Source organism: Epinephelus moara, chromosome 4 (genome assembly GCF_006386435.1).
Source record: "Epinephelus moara isolate mb chromosome 4, YSFRI_EMoa_1.0, whole genome shotgun sequence".
Lineage (NCBI taxonomy): Eukaryota > Metazoa > Chordata > Actinopteri > Perciformes > Serranidae > Epinephelus > Epinephelus moara.
The window spans coordinates 16,781,366-16,801,628 of NC_065509.1; the positions used below are offsets into that span (position 1 = coordinate 16,781,366).

The following is a 20,263-nucleotide window of genomic DNA, read 5'->3' on the forward strand; positions in this document are numbered from 1 at the left end:
TACAGCTGCTGACTATATGCCACCTTATTTGCAGCTCTCTTGCAAGCCTTTCACTTTTTGAGTTGAGTATGTGTGATATCTAACACCCGGATATCACCTCTTTTCCGTAAACAAAGTGTCTGCGCCAGAATCACATGGGATGTAATAAGTGAGCGTTCAGGTCAGCAGGAGTCTGTGCACATGCTCATCATACTGTGACTGGAAATGAAAGATTACTGTATCTATGATTAATGTAGACACTGGGAAAGCATAGGAGTGACAGACATTTCGACTTGTCAAAGCAGGAAAAGCACAGGTGTCAATGATAACATGATTCATTCCCTGCTGCTGTGGCATGTTAAAATCACTGCAATGAAAAAAATCATTCATCCTTACTTTGTTAAGGGGATACTAAAGTGAAATTGTATCTTCAAATTGCATGTAATTTCCCTGCTATGATTAATTCTTGACAAAAATAGAGGCCATTAGAGGATATACAAAATGTGTGTCCGCTTATTTTGAAAAACAGCTGCATGTCGACAAACAGTTCACACTGTGTCGCCTCATTTGAACTTCTGTCAGGAGTCCTACAGATGGCAGTCTATGAACCTGTGATAAATGTGGCTTTGGATTTCTTTTCACCCTGAGGAGTTGCTCCAAGGGACATTTCAGTCCCTTAACTATCACCTCAAATATGTAGTATGTTGCACTGACAGTGAAGCATAATACAAGACTGTCAAACCAAAGAAGTATGTCTGCAAATATGGTGGGTGATCCTGCACGTACTTAACTTGTGAGTCTATTCAAAGGGTATTCATCTCGTTTTTATGTATTATGTCTAGTTATCATCATAGCATCTCATTCCAGCTATTAGACTGCATCAATACTAAGTCAAGGACCATGCAGTTTTTTATGGAGTGGCTGAGATGCATTTAAATTAAAGACATTTACACTATAAATTGATGCAGAATAGCTACAAATTGGTGTATAAACATTCACCAGAATGCAGGAAATAAAGTGTTTGATGTTCAAAATGGCAGAGGACCCCCAGCCCCCCTGTTTCACGTGTCTCCCCCCACTGTTGAAACCAAACCTAAGCCCTTGAGTGCATTAAAGGGTTATGTAAGGACCAGCTGAAATACGAATCCTTTAAATTTTGAATGGCACTGTACAGGATTACTGCAGCCCTGAATTTGTCACATACTGTATTTTTATCCTTATTACTACATAAGGATACATTAATTAAATATCAAAACACTAATTTAACAATATAAATGTGTGGCACTATAAATTTAAAGATAAAAACTACTACTCCAGCTTACACTATTTACAATTATTACTTGATTAATTAATTAATTAGGGTGTTATTAAGTATAATAAGAGACTAACCATACATTGTATTAATTTGTGTGTCATCACCTTTTATTTTGCATTTGTTTTCAGACATCATACAGTTATGAAATGAGAGAAAAATGGGATACAAATGCAGGCATGCAATCACAGAACCCCACCACCCCCCAAAAACTCTGCTTGCAAAAGTCCAAAATGCAATGATTTGAGGATGTCGGTGGTGTTTCGTTTGTCCAAAGGTGACCCAGGTTGAAACCAATCCGTGACAGCAATAGGCTTAATCCTGCTGAAGGAGCCAGGTCACCATGTTGCAGGTGTCCCTGTCACTCAAAAGACACATAGAAGTAAATATTTAGAAATGTGCTGATGCTTTTGGCCTACATGTCAAGGAGTGTAGGAATGATCTGTTGTGTGTGCTGGTCCAGGAGTAGGCAAGATGGGAATGGTTTAAAATGGATGAAACAGAAAGCCAGTTGTGTTTTGAAGGCAGCAGGCAGGTTTACAGCTAATTGCCACCATCTTGCAACATAATGTTCTCAGTGTTACGGTCATTTATATGTGTATTGTGAACGACACCTGTTTGAGCAAATCAAGTTTTAAACAATGCCATTGAAATGGAATGAACAGAAGTGCAAATCAAGTATAACAAGAAACTTCAGAAGTTAAAGAGAATGCACATTAAAGTTAAGTGTGTATTTAAAATACAGTCCATTCCTCTTATCCTTTTTTCCCACAAACACTTCGGTTAATATTTCACAACATACAACATTCTTCTCACCTTTTTTCCCATGAACGTTTAACAACATTTAGTTGTACCTTCTCTGACGTACGCATTTGCTCCTAAACCTCATCCAAACAGGCACTTTGTACAATAAGTACAGGCACAAAACGTTAATTGTTCCTCATGAAAGACATAACAGGTGGTCCACAAAAAAACTCAGGCATACAAACATTGGTCTTCAATATGAATATTACAATCAATATGCCATTACATGTTGATAGCTAATATTTGTTCACTGAATTTGTAGTCATCGATGTCTAAACCAGGGGTGTCAAACATACAGCCTCTGGGCTAGAATCGGCCCATCAAAGAGTCCAATCTGGCCCACTGGATGACTTTGCACACCTAATATTGATGCACTTGTGAAGGCTAAGATGTGTTAAACAATAAGTAGCCTACTTCGTGCAGTTTTCCGCCATGACCAGAATACAGTTCTCTGAAAAAACAAATACTTATTGTGGTCCTATTTAAAGATACTGAACATTGTGCAAAATATTGGCAACTAGCAGCTTCAGTACAAAAAAATCTGTATCAGACTTCTATCTGAAAACAGTATTGGTGGAAGCCTATTGCTAAGGCACTGCCAAATCATTTGATTTGAAAATGGTTTGCAAGGCAGGGGATAAGTTAATTGCTTCCTCAATAGCTTCCACTTAATGCTGGTTGGTGATGCCTGCATTACTACACAGGAGTGGAAATGTACGGAAAAATGACTGTGAGTATTAGACTCACTGAATATGGAAAAACTTAGAAACGTGGAGGGGTTGTTATTTATAGGTTATTATGCAATAGTTCTACTGGTCCAGCCCACTTGAGATCAAATCAAGATGTATGTGGCTCATGGGCTAAAATAAGTTTTATCACCCCTGGTTTAAACAAAACAAAAAACCTATGAGTCTTTTTCTCCTGAATCATGGAAACAGTGTTTGATTAATCAGGTGCGTCAATGCCCCATCTAACCTCCACATAACTCTGCATCTCCTCATCATTCTCCATCAATCTCTCTGTAAAGCTTACATTCATTTTAGCAAATGCAGTACATGAAGCAACATATAACATACATAACATACGCTGCGTTAAATTGATTATTGCACTGCGATAATTATGCATATGATTTATTTCCTGTTGATTAAAATGGATAATAAACTGTGGTGAGCACTGTGAACATGCATGATAAAGTGAACAGCATGTGTCCCAGCTAACACTGTATCTTTGTCATGGGAAAACGTTAAAATGGAAAATCATTTTACCCAACTAATCTAAGGCATTATTCGCTGTATAGTTTAATTTGATCCTTTACTGTACAGTCCAATGAGCTATATATTTACATGACTCATTTTTTGTGTCCCTTCTGTACCTTAAAGGGACAGATCACTCTTAAATCAAAAAATAAATGTTTTTCCTCTTACCTGTAGTGCTATTAATTAAATTAGATTGTTTCAGAGTGAGTTGTCGAGTGTTGGAGATGTCTGACCCCTCTAGAATATAATGGATCTTAATGGCACTCAGCTTGTGGTGCTCAAGGCGCTAAAAACATACATTTGAAAAGCTCAACAGCAATGTCACTTCACAGAAATAACGACCCGGTCACTCAAGATAATCCACAGACCTTGTTGTGAGCAGTTTCATGTGGGAAGTATTTACTTTCTCCTTAACTGTTTACAACTCATGCTGTCACCAGCACGAGCCTCTCATTCATGAGTAGATGCACGCTAGATGAATGCAAGCAGGTGGCTAGCATGACTGTCACAAATTAGCAGTAGTGTTGGTGTGGCCTTCCCGTGGCGAGTTCACAGACTTGTGTGAATATATGACTCGTCTGCTGAGGCCAAAGTCAGGGTAATAATCGCTCTGTGTGCTGGTCTTTATGAGGTTGAAATGTGGGGTTGAATGCTTATTTAATGAACGTGTCCATATATGAAAAGGTAGGATTTTTCTGGTGCTTTGAGCACCACAAACTGAGTGCCATCTAGTTCCATTGTATTCAAGAGAAAGTAGACATCTCTATGGCCGATATCTCCAACACTCTGCAACTCACACCAAGGCAATCTAGACTGATAAACAGCACTACAGGCAAGACGAAAAAAATGTATTTTTGATTATGGGGTGAAGTGTCCCTTTAAAATGTTTTAAGTCTCTTCCCATTTTGACTTGCATCAGACAAGCAAACATATTGATAATTCATTAATAACATTTCAAAAACAATTAACTTAAATGTTATCTAACTGGAAAAGTGTCTGTGAATGTGAGTTTGTTGTGAAGGCGTAGAAAGTATAACATTAACTGAAGTGAATTCAAATATCTTTGGTTACTGTATTTTGAGTCTTTTTGGTATGTAAGAAGCGTACAAGCCACAGCAACTGCATTAGGTAAAAAGCTTGTTCTTGTCAGTCCATACTATGAATGTGAGTCATATAAAATACTAATTCTACCTTAATACAACATTTACCATTGTCCAAGATCGGTAATCAAAGTTACAGAAAGGTATCTTCTATTAGTCTGATGAAATACCATCAGAAACTCTTACTGGTTGATCCAATGCCCCAAAAAGTCTATGAAAGCGGAATTCATGCTTTGACTGCCTTCCAGAAACACCCTCACAGGTCAGTGGAGACGGTGCTTCGCTTCACCCTCAGGCTACCTCCCCAGCCGCGGGGGCAGGTGTTGTAGGAGTGCAGGCCAGGCGATCGGAGGCCTGAGTCTTCAGACTCAACAGAGGCATCAGAGTCGGTGAGAGACCGAGTGTTGTAGAGCCTCACAGGAGAGCAGATCCTCTGTGTGGGGGTTTGGGGAGGGCTGGTGAAGGTAGGGGACTGGGCCCCAAATGCCCGTGACTGGAAAGGGCTGATGGGTGGTTTGTGACAGTCATAGCCATGGTGGGAATTTCCCAGAGGTGAGATGGGGAGGCTGTGACCGCTCAGTGCTCCAGGGGAGGGGCTGTTTTTACGTTTGGCTGCATTGATGATGTTCTTGGCCAGCAGACGATGGTTGGCTTTAGAGTCTGGGTTGTTAATAATGGGGGACATGCAGCGACTGTCTTTGGGTGGGGGTGAGGTGGCAGAAGATGTGTACAGAGGTTTAGTGGTGGAGAAGGACAAACTGGTATGAGAGAGTGCAGGAGACTGGGAACGTGAGCCCCAGGGAGGAGAGACAGGAGATGTGACTGTGGATGTTTGGGATGGTCTGGATGAGGGAACAAAGGAGATGGTGGAAGACTGGGTATTTTGGCTCACCATAGGGGACTGGCATCTTGATCCCCAAGGAGAGCGAGGGGATGTGGCTGTAGATGTCTGGGAGGGTCGGGGTGTTGACGTGGAGGTGACAGTGGAAGACTGAGTATGTTGGCTTACCATTGGGGACTGGCATCTTGAACTCCAAGGAGGAGAAGTAGTCGTAGAAGTTTGGGATGGTCTGAAACCAGGTGTGGAGGAGATGCTGGAAGACTGAGTATTCTGGCTCACCATTGGGGACTGAGATCTTGAACCCCAAGGAGGAGAAAGCGGAGAAGTAGCTGTAGAAGTTTGGGATTGTCTGAAACCAGGTGTGGAGGAGATGCTGGAGGACTGAGTATTCTGGCTCACCACTGGGGACTGACATCTTGAACCCCACGGAGAGCGTCGAGATGCGGCTGATGTTTGGGGGGGTCTGGATGCTGCAGTGGAGGTAGCAGTGGAAAACTGGATATTCTGACTGGCCATAGGGGATTGGCATCTTGTGCCCCTGGGAGAGGATACAGGGGAAGTAACGGAGCGACTGGAGATGGTGGTGGAGGGCCGATTACTTTGGAGGCTGGGAGTCCAGGCCCCAGTGGGGCCCTCTGGGCTGCTGAAACGTCTGGTGAGGCTGGGCGTCCAGGTTGGCGTAGGAGTCTCAGTGGGGGTTTCAGCTGGTGAGGAATCCTTTGGTGTCTGTTGGACCATAACAAACAATGTTTTTTTAGACCCTTGGAAACATACAGTTGGAAATACAACTCACAAATCTGCAAAAATAAGAGACTGCAATACAACTTTCATAAAAATAGATGTCCTCATTATGTAAATTCTGAAGTTTCAACCATGACCAAGATATTTTGTTCTGCGTAAACTCAAAAAAGACCAATATTTTACAGTAACACATACCCTGACCTTTTTCAGTAAGACGCATTTTAATTATACTTTATGAATCTATTTTGGTAAAATGTTATGTATCTGTTATGCCTGAGCCCCAGTGGCACTCAGGTCATCTCTCTATACTCCCTTCTTCTTCTCCATAAGCCTGGCTGTCAGTACACATAGGCCAGGTCTTTAGTGTCTCTCTCAGGTTTCTGTCATCTGGCCTTCCTGAGGTGGTTAACCTTTACGGGGATATGAAGTTACTCGACTGGAGCAAGGGCAGCATTCCATCTTATGCACATACTAATTATGAGCAAACTATCTCCACTCGTAATAATAATATGAAGACTGTCTTTAGAGAGAACAGCCAGGCTCAGTGTCCTGAGAAGTTATGGTCTTAATGTTACCGGTTACATTTCAAAAGTTCAGGGCATCTGTGAAAGAAGTAAGGTCGAGGTCATAGGTCAATCCATTTGTCTGAATGTCTGAGACCAAGGGTCAGGTCTTAACACTAACTCACATAACTCTGATTCTCATAACAGTGTAACATGTCTTGCAATGAAAAGCTGAAACAGTTATTTAAATTTAAATGTCACATACTGTGTTCCAAAATAGATCTGCCCCCTGCTGCAAATTATCTCTATGCTTAACAGAGGCCTAGCATTTATTAGCGTGTCCAAGTGTTTGCCGTGATTGCAGGAAAGGCAGGAAAGTGGAATAACAAACACATAACAGTGAAATTAATAGTTGAAAGAAGCCAGTGAAGTCAGGAAATGAGAAAAAGGAGAAAGAGGTCACAGCGGAGTGTTAGCATAAAGTTTTAATCAGAGAAGGAAAGACTCACTCTCACACAGAAAAATCAACCGTAAAAGACAGGATAACAGCAGGAGAGAGCAGTGAATCAAAGTTTATGAAATGAAACAAAACCTGTCATCTAAAACAACAGTGATTGATGATGTCCTGTGGAAAAAATATATTTCTGGAATTACTACTTTAAGTCACGAAAACAATATATATGTAGGTCCGTGATGCAAATTAGTATGCAGCCTCCAGATTTGAAACATCAAAGAATACAAGTACACACCGTATATTTAGGTAAAAAACGCTGCAAAGTGGAGTAAATTACCCTCAAGACATAAAGACATAAAAGGAGTTCTCTCGCTGCAACTTTCATGTCAGCGAGCTGCATTAAATTGCAAATCATAGATCATAAAGCAGATGCCAGACCATCTGTTAAAGTGCTTTGTGAAGCAGCATCACCCTGGTGCCAACAGAATTGGGAGACAAAGTGGAAAAAGTGTGAGGTTGTTTCTCATCATATTTTAAAACATACTGAAAACTGAAGTATTTTAGTGCTGACGTGCTTAGCGGCTTTGGGTATGGAACTTATCTGATTACATTAAGGCACATTTTTATTCTAACTGATAGTTAATTACTGCTGTATGGACGTTTGTTACTGTGGAACAAATACAATTATAAATTCACTTAACAATTAAGATGTATTCCCTTTGATAATTTTGTAAGAAACAGACAGTTGTGTTCTGATACATGTGAGGATTAAAACATTTCACACGTAAAAAGATTCCACTCTGTTATATAACTACAAAACTAGAAGAAGGCACGAATTGAACAAAAAAAAAAAAAAAAAATGTAGCAAACTGTAAACTTCAGCCCAACTAAAACCAGTTTCAGTTTTTCAACCATCCCTCAGATGTAAACACATTTTTTAAAAACGGTACAGAGAGGGTCTCCACACCTGCGGTGTAATCCCTGCATTCTTGGCAGAAAATTTGGGCCTCGGTGCCTGGATCCCTGACCGAGGAGAGGATACTCGCTCTGGAGAAAAGGCCGGAGAGCTGATCCTTGGCTGCCCATACGCTGGATTTGGTGGATATTCTGCTCCTCCTCCTGTGGGGCTGAGGGGCAGCTGTGGAGACATACATTGGGCACTGAAGTGAGAAGGAGGGTTATTAGGTAAGGAGGTCTGTCGAGAGAAAGGCTGGGTAGATATCAGGTTCTGGGACTGTGGCGCTCCTTTGGGTAGGGTACTCATGGGGTCCTTGACTGGGTTAAGGATGAAGAGGGAAGATGAAAGCTGGTAGGGCCGGTGCCTTGACAAGTCCATCTCTATCTTGGAGCAGCCATTTTCTAGAGGAGGAGGTTCTGGAATTGGCTCTGGCGCTGGAGCTCTTTGCCTTGGTTTTTGCTTGACTGCTTGTTGGGCCTTTACGTTTTGTGAAACTTGAGCGCTCATGTCAGAGTTTTTAGCCATGGCTTTGACCCTGCCGGGCATGTTTGATGGGTACACCCAAGATGGTGGCAGCGACATTGTAGGAGAAGGAGACCTCCTTTGTCCTGCATTTTGCTTCTCAATGACATATTTCTCCATCCTGGACTGACGCTTGGCAAACAGTTCAGCCCCCTTTCCTGATACATTGGTGAGGGTCTGCTCCGGCCTGTGCTCTGCCCTCGGACGGGTCCTGGAGGTCTTGAGGCAGGAGGCCCACTCTGGTGCTATTGCCTCCTCGGCCCTTTCCTCCTCCTTGGCAAGAAAGTTGGAGGCCTCTGCACCTAGCGCCAATAACTCTTCTTCAGATGCTGGCTCAGGCACAGATCTTTGTCCATGTTTCTTCCTTTCATCCGCCCCCTGCACCAAGGAGAGCAGCTCAGGGTTCGGAGCTACCACTGTCTTCTCTTTGAATGTGAACATTGACTTCCTACTTCCCCTTCTAGCAGCACCCTCCTCCAGTATTCCTGTTTTAATTTGTATTATCGGCTTCCTCTCTCCAGCAGGCTGAGGAACGAAGGTGGAGGGCTTTGGGGCTGTGGGAGGGCCGTAATGGGGCATGGGTGGGTACTGAGATACAGAAGGCATAGGGTACTGGGATGGTGGAGGGGACATGACAGGAGACATCGGAGGTGGACTGGAGTAGTAGGTCTGCGGAGGTTGGTTTGTAAAGGCTGGTAAAGGAGGTGTGGGGTATGACGGAGGAGGAGGGGGTGGTGAGAACGCCGAAGGTTGGGGAGCAGTGAAAGAAGGAAGAGGAGGAGTGGCGTAAGAAGGAGGAGGGGGGATCTCTGTGACAGGGCTGGCTGCCTCTGGAGACTGCACTGTCAGCGGTGAAAAAAAGGGCCTGGCAGTCCGATTAATGATGGTGCTTGTCTGTTTGGTTGTGGGCGCAGACACCCGCTCAGGTCCAGAAGTACTGTGGCAGCCATTATGAAGCTTTCCAGGGGGAACTGGCCCTGTCTGGCCCCCATTTATCTCTGCCTGCCCCTCAACATGCCCCATCAGAACTGGGCCAGTTTTATTACTTCCAGGGGGAATCTCATCCTTGTTTTTGTCCTCAAGCTCCTCGTGGATTTTATCTCTTGCCTCCTCCTCTTCCTCCTGCTCTTCCTTGACAGGAAGGAAATGTCTCTCTTGGATAACACTGTCTTCCATGTCCTCTTCCTTGTGGAAATCCTTACTTGGCTCCTCCATGATATCACCTACTGAATGTGTCCCAGGTGGTGACAAAAGGGGCTTGCTAACGCTATTCTTAAAGTTCAGGACTCTATCCTTTTCCTCAGTGCTCCTCTCTGCCCATGTTAGTTTGTTAGATGAGGGTTCTGTTTTCACATTCTCAGCTCTGTCCTCCTCTGACCCCTCTCCACAGCTTTCAAGCGTGAAGGCGTTGACTCTCTGCTTGCGCCGGTTGAAGAGCTGCACGCCTCTGGAGCTGGAGTTGGAAGGGACTGTGAGCTGAGCAGCGATGATCTGACTCCTGACACGAGCCTCCTTTAGCTCCTTCTCTGATAAACTGGCGCTCCTGGTCAGATCTGGAGTGAAAGAGACAGGGAGAGAAAAGCCTGATCAATAAGAGAATCAAGGGTCCTTTTTTTCCACAACAGAGATGTTTGATTAATGATAAAAGGAGATCCTAACTTTGGGAGACTTATCAATGCGCTACATCTACTGTTCAAACAAAGACAACTCCCTCAACATCTAATTAAAGCTCACCAAACCGCTTTTATGTACAAATAGAGAGAACCAGCAAGGACAAATTTTTAACAAGTCTGGGATTAAATATTCTCTTTTAAAAACCCACAGAATTGTTTCTGCACCATATGGTTTTGATTGTTCTTTGCTGCGCTTTCCTTTTGATTCCAACCAACCCAGCGAGAAGAAAATACGACTTTGTGGACACTTGACTCAGTAGACCGGGGCTGTAGACAAAGACTAACAGACATAGGCGGGGAAGCATTTTAATACGCTTGTTGACTGAAGTTAATAAAACAATCTAGGTCAGTGTCTCTAAAAGAAGTTGCTGTCAATCATGTCTCACTCTGATGTAGCAGTTTTGCTGATTGCCTTGACATTATGAGATGATACATGTCTGTGTTAAAATTGACGGTTTATTTTCTGAGCTTAAGAGCTTCATTCCAGGCAGTGGAGCTATTTCCTCTGCCATCTGCTGTAGTCCCTCCCTGAGCATTCCTCCACCGCCGAGAAAACTCCCCGCCTGAGCTTCCAACATGCCTTTGGTTTCTCTCTGTAGTTAATTTGTGCAATACTGCAGCTCCAACCCTTAATAGACCATTTTTACAATCTACGGCTCCCAAAAATGACATCTTTCGACTGCTGCCTATAAACATACTATACAATCAAGTGTTCCCATCTTAAATATAGAGACTACATCATGCTTCAGAGTTCACAAGAGGAAAATCAAAGCTGCATCTTTGCTTTATTTAACAGAATAAAACACTTATACGCTCTCTTATGCACAATTTAAACGAGAATAAGTGGTTGTGGTGACACATCTGGTAGATTATTCAGCTAATTTATGTTACTCTGACTGGTGGAAGATATTTGACGTCTCACCGGGAGGTCTGTCAGACAGCTGAGCCATGACTCTTTCTTCATTTAATAAGGTGACGGATCCAGACAGCTACATTATTTGATGTAATCATGTGCCAATCACAATAATTATGTGTAAATCAATCACTTGTTAAGCTTTCCTATGGAGCTCATTCCACATGCAGTTTTTCCTGGCACAGAGTATAAAGCTGACATGATCATTCCCCCAGTAAAAGGGAATAATATGCATCTGTCACTGATTTTACAGACTCTCAGTCTGCCCTCACAGTAATTGAATTAACTCTTTGTAGGTGACCCGTGAGTTGCACATGAATCCATCCAAAGTTCAACAGCATGTGTTTATCATCGTATTGCTTTAATACATAAAGAGGGACTGTGGGGCCCTTCTGGATTATAAGCATTTGCAGTGCATTCATATGCACAAAATTATACCCTTTGTGATGACGGTTATTTCTACAAAATACGCTGGTGTCAGCATCAGTTTACTAAATCAATCAACCTGACGCTGACACAGGAAAGACAGAACGTGACACAATTACAGGGAAACACATCAATCAACTTCCATATATCTGACAACATTATAACAAGAATGAAAGCATTATCACACAACCCTTTAAACAAGCAGTACTCTCACCACTATTGGCATGAGCATAAATCACCTTCCTTTATAGACTGCTGCGGAAAAATGAACCCACGCATACCACACAGGTACTTATTGTATATTCAGTGCCTTTTATCAGCATGGGTGGGGATAGCACCACAGATCCCAGTGACATTTTTATTAGCGATTTTATTTTCATAATTCAAACTACCTGGATATAGCAGGGCCAGGGCAGTGAGGCTTGAAATGAAATGTCCCCTCACTGTAAACATCTACCTCTAGTGGGAGCCAGACTGCTTATCAAGTAACACGCAGGTGCAAATCCCATCAGTGATTTATATCATGACTAAAATAGTAAAACTATGTGATACTCTCTATGGAATGTGGACTTTTGATTATTTGTTTATTTATTTATTTTTCAGTTCATTTGATAGTAATGTGTAGAAAACTCTGGTTGTTAGATGATATGTTAGTCATGGTGTCCCCACTAATTTATGAATAATTAAAGCGTTAATCAGCAACCAGTAGATGAATAAATTAACTGTAAAGTGACATACTACATATCTCATGCGGAACTGATTAAACAAAAACACTAAAAAGTTACATCTACTTCGGTTTTAACTTTGTCATTTATGAGTAAAGAAAGTAAAGTTTATGGACGGTAGCTTCAGTTACAAAAACAACAAGCTGCTACTAACAAGTCATATTTCTTCACAGCACTGCCAAGCACAGGCTGTCCTGATTTAATCCAAGCCTATAAAATCTTCCCAAAGTTAACTTAAAGTTTCATTTATCTCGCCGGATCCAATTTACTGCCTAATCCCTTACCTTTTTCATGTTCAAATTCAGAGCTCCGCTGTTTTGTTGTACTTCCACAAGAGTTTTCAATTTAACTGCGTCTGATAGCTTCACACCCCCTTTCTGCAGCGAGGCACGGGATCGGATTTCTTTCCCTCCGCAGTCCAGCAGCACACAGACAGGCAGACAGGCAGCCAGGGAGGGAGGTGGTCTGTAGCTGGAGGCTGTGCTGTCTGTCATTCAGCCTCCAGCTCTGTTTCACTTTTAAAAAATCTGCACCACCACCTCCACAGGGTTTCCACTAATTATAAAAAACGGAGACATGCCCTGGAGAAAAGAGCTCAGGGGCTTGTGTTGCTAAAGTATTGACGTTTTAGCAGTTGCACACAGACTGCACTTTGTTTTGACAGTTGTGGAGAGGTGTCCAATCAATGGCAAGTATTGAGCGGCTTATCTCTGTGTAATGTCCTGTCATGGCAGGGAAGTGTCTGACTCTTGTAGCAGCCTTTGAAGTGGAAAGGGAGACCAGAATCACTCCAGTAAATGTGTGTATGGATTAGATCGCAGAGCTTCCAGAGATCAAGCTCCTGACCTCTGCTGCCCTCCGCGTCTGTCTGGATATCACCATGTAAGTGTGTTTATTGCGCACTCTCTCCCCAACCAAGTGTCTGCCCTCTCTGAACCCCCCTGGGCCCTGAGCTCCAACCTGCAAGGGCAGGATAGGAATTTCCTGTCCTCCAGCAGAGACAAAACTCAGCCCTCAGCAAATGATGCAAGAGCCACCACATCCCATTGTCCATCCCCCTCTTTCCCTACCTCCAACTTTCCCTACCTCATCCCTGCGTGGGTGAGAGCAGACGGCAAACTGCCCCCACAGCGGGAGGATTTAAGTCAGGGGGCCAGCCTTGCATTTGTGTATCAAAGGTCAGATTACCCTGTCGGATGTTATCTTTCTCCGGGCGATGGCTGTGGGGTGAGAGGGGATGACAGCACCGGCCCCCGTGGGTGATGTGTGAAGCGGTATGGAAAGACAAGGATTAACAGGGGTCCTGGGATCTAAACCGTCTGAATGTGACTTAAACTCTCAGTGGATCCTGTGGGGGAAATAAAAGACCGAGCTCTGCTGCTCATATTGTTACCTCTGTTTGTTACCAAAGGTGTAGTCGGATATTAACTGCATTCCTGTGTTGTTTTTGATGACCTACGTTCCATTTGAGGAAGCTAATTAGCGAGTAATGAGTGATGGGAACAGTGTAAGGTACACAGGCTATAGATCTGTATCAGGGGCTGTTATCTGATGGCCATGACCTTTCTATTATGCTTTCTCAAAGCACAATGTCTTTTTGCTTTCTTTGTATGCTGCATCTGACAGACTTGTCAGGAGTAATTATGTTTCCAGCTGAGTATTGTTTCAGTTTTTTTCCATTTTGCTACCAAACAACAAAATGTGTTTTTATTCTTACTTATTTTGGGAGTTGACAGCTGTGAAAAGTAGAAAGAAAGGTCTGAAGACGTTTCCAAACAGCTCTCGCCACAAGTTGGCCCATTATTGTCAGTGGCTGTGTTGTATATTAAGGTTGCCCTTTAGCAGTGATGCATGATTGCATTTCCATTGCTGTTGGGGCAGCCTGTATTTTCACAGCGTGGAAACAGATGTTTCATAGAGAGCTTCACTGTGTCAAGTTGCAGCGAGGAGGCAGGGCTGCCTGTTTTCTCTATTCGCTGTCTACTCCCTTCAGTTTTAGATTTTCGGATATGATATACTGTAGTTCAAGACACACTGTAGCATTAAGGCAGCACTACAAAGCAAACCGCCGGAAATGTATTTACAACTACATTTCTGTGTTATGAAGTAACAGAGTAAGGATGCACTTTCGTGCTGCTGCTTGGGCTCACAAATTAGAACAGCAAACGTCAGATAAACAAACACTTACTTGTTTTCCGGCTCATCTGTTCTTTGTTGAATCCTGTCGTCTCCCATGATGCATTGCATTCTGTCCCAGGGGTATGCATGTTTTGCGTTGCCTGTAGAGGTTTTCTCAATCCTCCTGGGCTCCAGCTCACTCCTCTCCTGATAGATGTATGTCCCTTCTCCATCTCCATCGCTACCCACGGTGAAATGCTTCTGCTGCAGCAGAAACAAAAGCCCTCTGCAGGGGGATATGTGAGTGCTTCGTTCCAGGCAGCTCAATCGTTGGTCCAGTTGGAAGATGGAAGTTTTAGTCCTTACTGGCAGGCAGTGAATAAGTTTAGGAATACAAGACAACACACAAAAATGGACAAGGAAAGGAGTAGCTCAGCTTTCCAGGTTCCTGCTTCCGGTTGTGGCTTCCCTTTCAACAGTAATCCTTCCAAATGTTGTCCTGTATTCAGCCGAAATTTGACAGAAGAAGTGCGCTTTACTTTGGTCTTCATGAAGTATTATTCTCTGTCTAATAGGACCTCCCAGGAGGGTCAAATCCGATGTGCCTTGGATGAGTTCCCATGGACAACTGCCACGAAAATTGCACAAGTTTGTTGTGCTCTGTTGCAAATCTGGCAAAGGGGGCTGAGAAACAGTCCAGTCTTCCCTATTCGCATCTCTCTAATACTCCTTTTTCTCTTTTCCCAGACGTTGCTCTTCCTCCTCTGCTATTTTGGTCACCAAAACATGCTTTTCGTCTGCATCCCAATCTCCAGCCCGCAGATTATTTTTCTTTCGGAGAAAAGGATCTGCCCTTTATCTTGGAGATCATAACTCTACAGTGACGTGAAGGGGAACTGTGTATATGGCAGCTTCCTGCTGTTAGGTGCATGTGAGTAATAACATATCACTCTGGAAAGGTCATTCCAGGGACTGGTTTGTATTCAGAGCTCCAATGCATTCAATTAAAGTTGCTTTATTCCGGAGTTCTGTGTTTTTTCTTTTACATTAAAGCCAGACACGGCCTCTGAAGGCAGGATAATCAATTTCATTCCTTTGTTTATTCACAAAACCACAATTGAGAAGGAAAGTTCTTATTTCTTCTGGTGGTAGTTTTGATTATTACTCAAATACATCAGCACACCAGAACCAAGAATTGGTCATGAATACAGTAATTCTGTGGTTGGCAGCTCCACCATTCGGAGTTACAGTTTGTTTGTTTTGCTCCTTGTAGAAAAGATTTTGATGTCTGTGTTCTGATTGTTCAGCCAGTCTGTAAAAAACTGTTTGTTTCAGCTGCAAATAAAAGGATGGAAGGTCGCTGTACTTTGTCTAATTTCTCTCCATGTCCATTATTTGTCCAGAACCACCTGCAAAAAAAAGAGAAACACAGGTCAAAATTCAGTTAAACAAACATTTCTTCAATTATATTATTTAAATGTGACATTTTGCAAAGACAAAAGCAGGATGTTGCATCTACCCACAACTTTGGCAAACTGCAGCTTTGGCAAACAGCTGGTACAAGAATCCTACTCGATTTTCCATCATCGCCCTTTGTGTAATGGCATGAGTTTAAACCCACTGCTTTGTACAGGAGTTAAAGTATTATCCGTGATGGTTTTTAGAAAGCAGTCCAAGTGACCTGACCTCTGTGCAGACAGAGAGTCTGCAGTTTTTATAAATTGCAGTGGGTGACTCCAAAAAGAAAGAAAAGTGGCTCAAAGAACATTTTAATACACTCAGTTTGGCTCGTGTGTAACTTTTAACGAAAATTGGTTTACTTCCAAAAAGCATTAATCCCAACCTATTTCCATTTTTTATGAGACAATGAAAGTCCAATTCTCTGTCCTTCAAGATGAAGATCAGCGTTCTCACTTTGAACTGCAGTCAGGCTTAAAGGGTGGAAAAGGAAACGAGGAGACGCCTTTATTAAAATCTGAACGTGATAAACTCAGTGTTGTCTCCGCAGACGGAGGAAGGTCACAATTTGTTCAGGCTTTAAGATCGGAAATGTTTATTAAACCTGCCAAAAAATTAGCCCTATCTCTGCCTCTGGGTCTGTGATGTGATACAGAGTGCTGACAAAGTGGATTTAGATTAAAGATCTCCAGGCAACATGAGGTAAAGAGACAAACAAATATTTGAATTGACATCTATCACATCGTCCCTCTTATCTGATAAAGCATTTCATTAGAGTTGCAGTGTCATGTTCTCCCTTCAAAGCTAATAATACCCTCTGGCAATGTTTGTAATGATAAACCAGTGTTTGCACGTCCTTTTCCTTGATCAGACTTGCCTCTCCTTGAAGCCAATCACGGTTGCATTTGTTTTTGCTTGTGAGTCACCGCTGTAGTGCTCAGGAGTGGGAGGGCTGCACGGAGAACTACACACATAATCATTATTTTTGAAATTCCTTAGAGGCATCGCAACCACACTCACATTCATCTTTTCTGAAGGTGTGCAAGCTCCGTTAACTTGTTTGCATCCCTTGAAGATTGTGTTTTGTGGAGATGCTCTCCCTCTGACATGACAGCTGAGTCATGACAGTCTGTAGGAGGACTGCTCATTGGCCCCTGAACACAATCAACCCAAGCAAAACACTGCCCCACCTCCCTGCAGGAAAGAAACAAAAATCCCTTTTCGCTTGCTGGCGTGATTGTGTCAAGTGAGGAGAGATGAAGGCCGTCATTGTTTAGACTCACTGACAACAGCTCTTTGATTTCCCCAGATGTGTTCGGATCTCACTCGGAGACGGACATTGTCTTGTTAGATTAGCACCTCATCTTGCTGCATTTTCTTTATTCAGACTTGTCTTTGTTGTTCCAAGATTTCATGTTTACTGTAATCAGCGAGAAAAGAGGTGAACACATGTTGAGGCCGTGTCCTAACACCGCTGTGCCGGATTGATAAAAATATGGTTTGATTACTTGTCTTTGATCCAGTCTGCAAATATTTATTAACTGTCGGACAAAGAACAGATGTAGGACACTCAAAACTGACATGAGCAGAGACTTAGCTGAAAAAAAAAGGAAAGAAAAACACAGACATATGGACTCTTGAAAACCTCATCTGCCACAATCTGTTCTTTTTTCTCCTCTTTTCATTGGTCTCAGCTTGTTAATACCCAGCTTGGGTGTTGTATTTGTGCAGGCTGTTCTCATGCACTGTTTGTTCGTGTATCTCTGGAAAGTAATGCTCCATAGCTCGTGCATGTCCCATGTAAGCATGAGCCAGTAATTCATGTATAACCCATGTAACTAGGAAGGCCAACGTTGGACTTTCCCAGGAGACCAGTGTTTGCAACTTTGTTATTCAACGGTACATTGTCACCATGTTTTACTTTACTGATCCCATCTACTTGCCATACCTGAGATCTGATGTCATCCCTCTTCCTTCCCACCCTCCAATTACCTTGAAGTTCAAAAGGTATTTCACGGTGCCCACCTGTCCCACCCCTGCACAGTTTTCCTGTGCCACCCATTGACCTCCATGATTACAGCGAAGGATATCATTTACAGTCTGGCCCCGTAGGCCACTGTACTGTGTAATCACGGAGTTCCTGTACATCGTCAACATATGATGGATCCATAAGCGAACAGCAAATCTATCCCACAGCTCTCAGCAGCATAGTGATGACGCACAAAAGAAATGGCTTTGGCAGCCGTACAAGCTGTAATCATTCATTTGTCCCTCATGGCTGTTGTCTTGTACATTTATTACACATCTGCATCAATAGCCAACTTGTAGACAGCATGTCAGCCACCTAATAACTCATACGCTGCATGCATTTTCACCTCAGGTACGGCATCTGCACATCATCAGTCGCTCTGGGCGCACATGTGTTGAGGTATGTGAGATGTGTGGATGTCAGGTGAGCGTGCATTCCAACCTTTACTGTAAGGCTTAAAAGTGTATCAGTTACAGAGCTTATAATGAGGCATCTGGTCACGACACTGAGTGGCAAGCCTTTATGATCCAATTCCTCTGGGGCAGAACTGGTATGTGTTTGTTATCTCTTTCCTTTTGCTTGGATCCTTTACAGTTTGGCAAGCAAAAATCATTCAGCCGTTAATGCTAAGGGCTTTAGCAGGGCCCTTTGCGCTCCCTCTCGCTCACACTCAGACAAAGAACCATTCAAGGGCCCTCGCAGCACTGCGACATAATTTTGGGTAGTGCTCCAAAATTGGCATTCCTGGTTCATAATTCCTCAGGAGGCTGTGATAGTCAACATGCCTCGGCTTGTGCTGGCTGATGACTGACATCTAGCACACTGCAAGGCACAGACTCCAATAAAAGTCACAAATGTTTCCTTCTCTCCGCTTCTCTTTCCTCTTTTAGGAATCGTGCGATCATAAATCATGCAGAGGGAAACCTTGTAATGAAGTGTCTGCTTCATGTGGAGCTCATCCTACTCGGAGTCACAGGTGGAGAACTTCAAGAGGCAAAGATAAATATTTGAAGTGGGTGTGTGTGATCCCGTGCCAAGAGGGGGAACCTTCTAAAACAATCATCATGATCTGAAAACTGTTAGACATCAAAGAGAGAAAGTGCAGGTACTTTTTTAAAATCTAAGATGTGTGCAAAAATATCAGTGATGCAGGAATTATTTGTGGCATGGTATTGACTTGTTAGCATTGTCATTCTCTTCACAGTACGACATTTGACAAAATGAGTTTTACACAGTTTCAAAGCATCTTCCGTCACAGCAAACTAAAGGGGTATCATTACTGAATATATATACGGCAACATATGGCTATGGAAAACCTGCAGATGCCCCCTGTAAAGACGTTAATGGGCCTCACCTGTTGTGTTAACAGGAAGCAATTACTTATATATGTAAGTCAATACAGCTCCAGCCAGGTATTTAATTGGATACACCATCTAATGTTACACAGTGCAGTTCAAGTCTATAACCTGGCTACACAGCAGGCTCCATGCAGTCAGGACAATAGGCTCGGATATCAGTGACCACAGTGCTAATGTAGCCAGCCAACCCCCTTTCTGCGAGCCTGCAGCCTGCACCGAGGGGAAAAACAGCAGCCACAGATGTTTGTCATCTACTCAAACAAAGACTTTCAAAGTTTCCCTCCTCTTCTGCTTCACTTCACTGCGTTCCCCCTGCACTCTTCCTCTCTCCCTCTCCAAACAAAGATAGTGTCTTACCCCGCACAGATAAATATAATGGGCTGCAGGTGACAAAGTCTGCAGCAATCACAGTTTCACAGCGCCAGATAAAACTCCACGATTCTGTACTCCTTCCTGTTTGGTGTGTGTTGGTTTAGTCATGCTGCTCACCTGTACTCCGGTGGGTCTGGCTGTTTGAGGCAGCGAGTGTGTGTACTGCCCCTTTTCAGTTCTTACGACTCTGCACACACACACACACACACCTCCCCCTTTTTACCTCTCCTCTCTCTCTCTCTCTCTCCCTCCCTCTCTGAATTGAAGCAGACGAAGGATGAGGGTGGGAGGGGGTCAGTTGGAACACAGAAGGCTCTTTGTCTGGGATCTTTTCATATGGTTTCCTTCAAGCTTGCATACTGAACACATTATGCTATAATATATTTTCATATTCAGCACAGGGATGTTGAGAGACCAGTGGGCCCCACTCTGTTAACCCCCCCGCAACTTCTTTTCCTTTCTTGACCCATTTTCCCGCCATGCACACCAGGCAGAGAAATCCAAATAAAGAGTGAAAACTATGCGAGAAAAATGTAGACGAAGTTCCTGCAGAACCCACAGAATTTGTTGATGCAGTCCCTGGCTGCTTTTGAGTAATAAAACTCAAACACAGACACGCAGACTCAGGACAAGATGCATCAGATATAAAGATCCTACAGAGCTTTTTACCATGTGTACAGATTCCTCAGGACAGTACAGTTACATTCATACTGTTGTACAG

General features: G+C 43.1%; 1 protein-coding gene across 2 annotated transcripts; it reads right to left on the reverse strand.

Moving 5' to 3' along the window:
- Positions 1-2,104: 2,104 nt before the first annotated feature.
- On the reverse strand, positions 2,105-19,735 carry LOC126389191 (synaptopodin). 2 transcript variants are annotated; one of them, XM_050042743.1, is made up of 4 exons: positions 19,660-19,735; positions 14,396-15,734; positions 7,958-10,023; positions 2,105-6,018 (listed from the first exon to the last, which is right to left on the reverse strand). In XM_050042743.1, the coding sequence occupies exons 2-4, from the start codon at positions 14,562-14,564 to the stop codon at positions 4,708-4,710; spliced, it is 3,546 nt and encodes a 1,181-aa protein (XP_049898700.1). In that variant the 5' UTR covers positions 14,565-15,734; positions 19,660-19,735; the 3' UTR covers positions 2,105-4,707. The 2 variants fall into 2 exon arrangements, with proteins under 2 accessions (XP_049898700.1, XP_049898701.1); XM_050042744.1 differs by having other exon boundaries at positions 19,528-19,665.
- Between the last annotated feature and the right edge of the window lie 528 nt (positions 19,736-20,263).

What these genes read in the sequence shown, in the direction of transcription:
- LOC126389191 (XM_050042743.1), bottom strand. Translation starts at nt 14,564, where the DNA reads ATGGAGATGGAGAAGGGACATACATCTATCAGGAGAGGAGTGAGCTGG. An exon ending in ACAGATGAGCCGGAAAACAA is followed by an intron (nt 10,024 to 14,395) that starts GTAAGTGTTTGT and finishes CTTTCACTCCAG; the next exon opens with ATCTGACCAGGAGCGCCAGT. An exon ending in ATGCAGGGATTACACCGCAG is followed by an intron (nt 6,019 to 7,957) that starts GTGTGGAGACCC and finishes ATGGTCCAACAG; the next exon opens with ACACCAAAGGATTCCTCACC.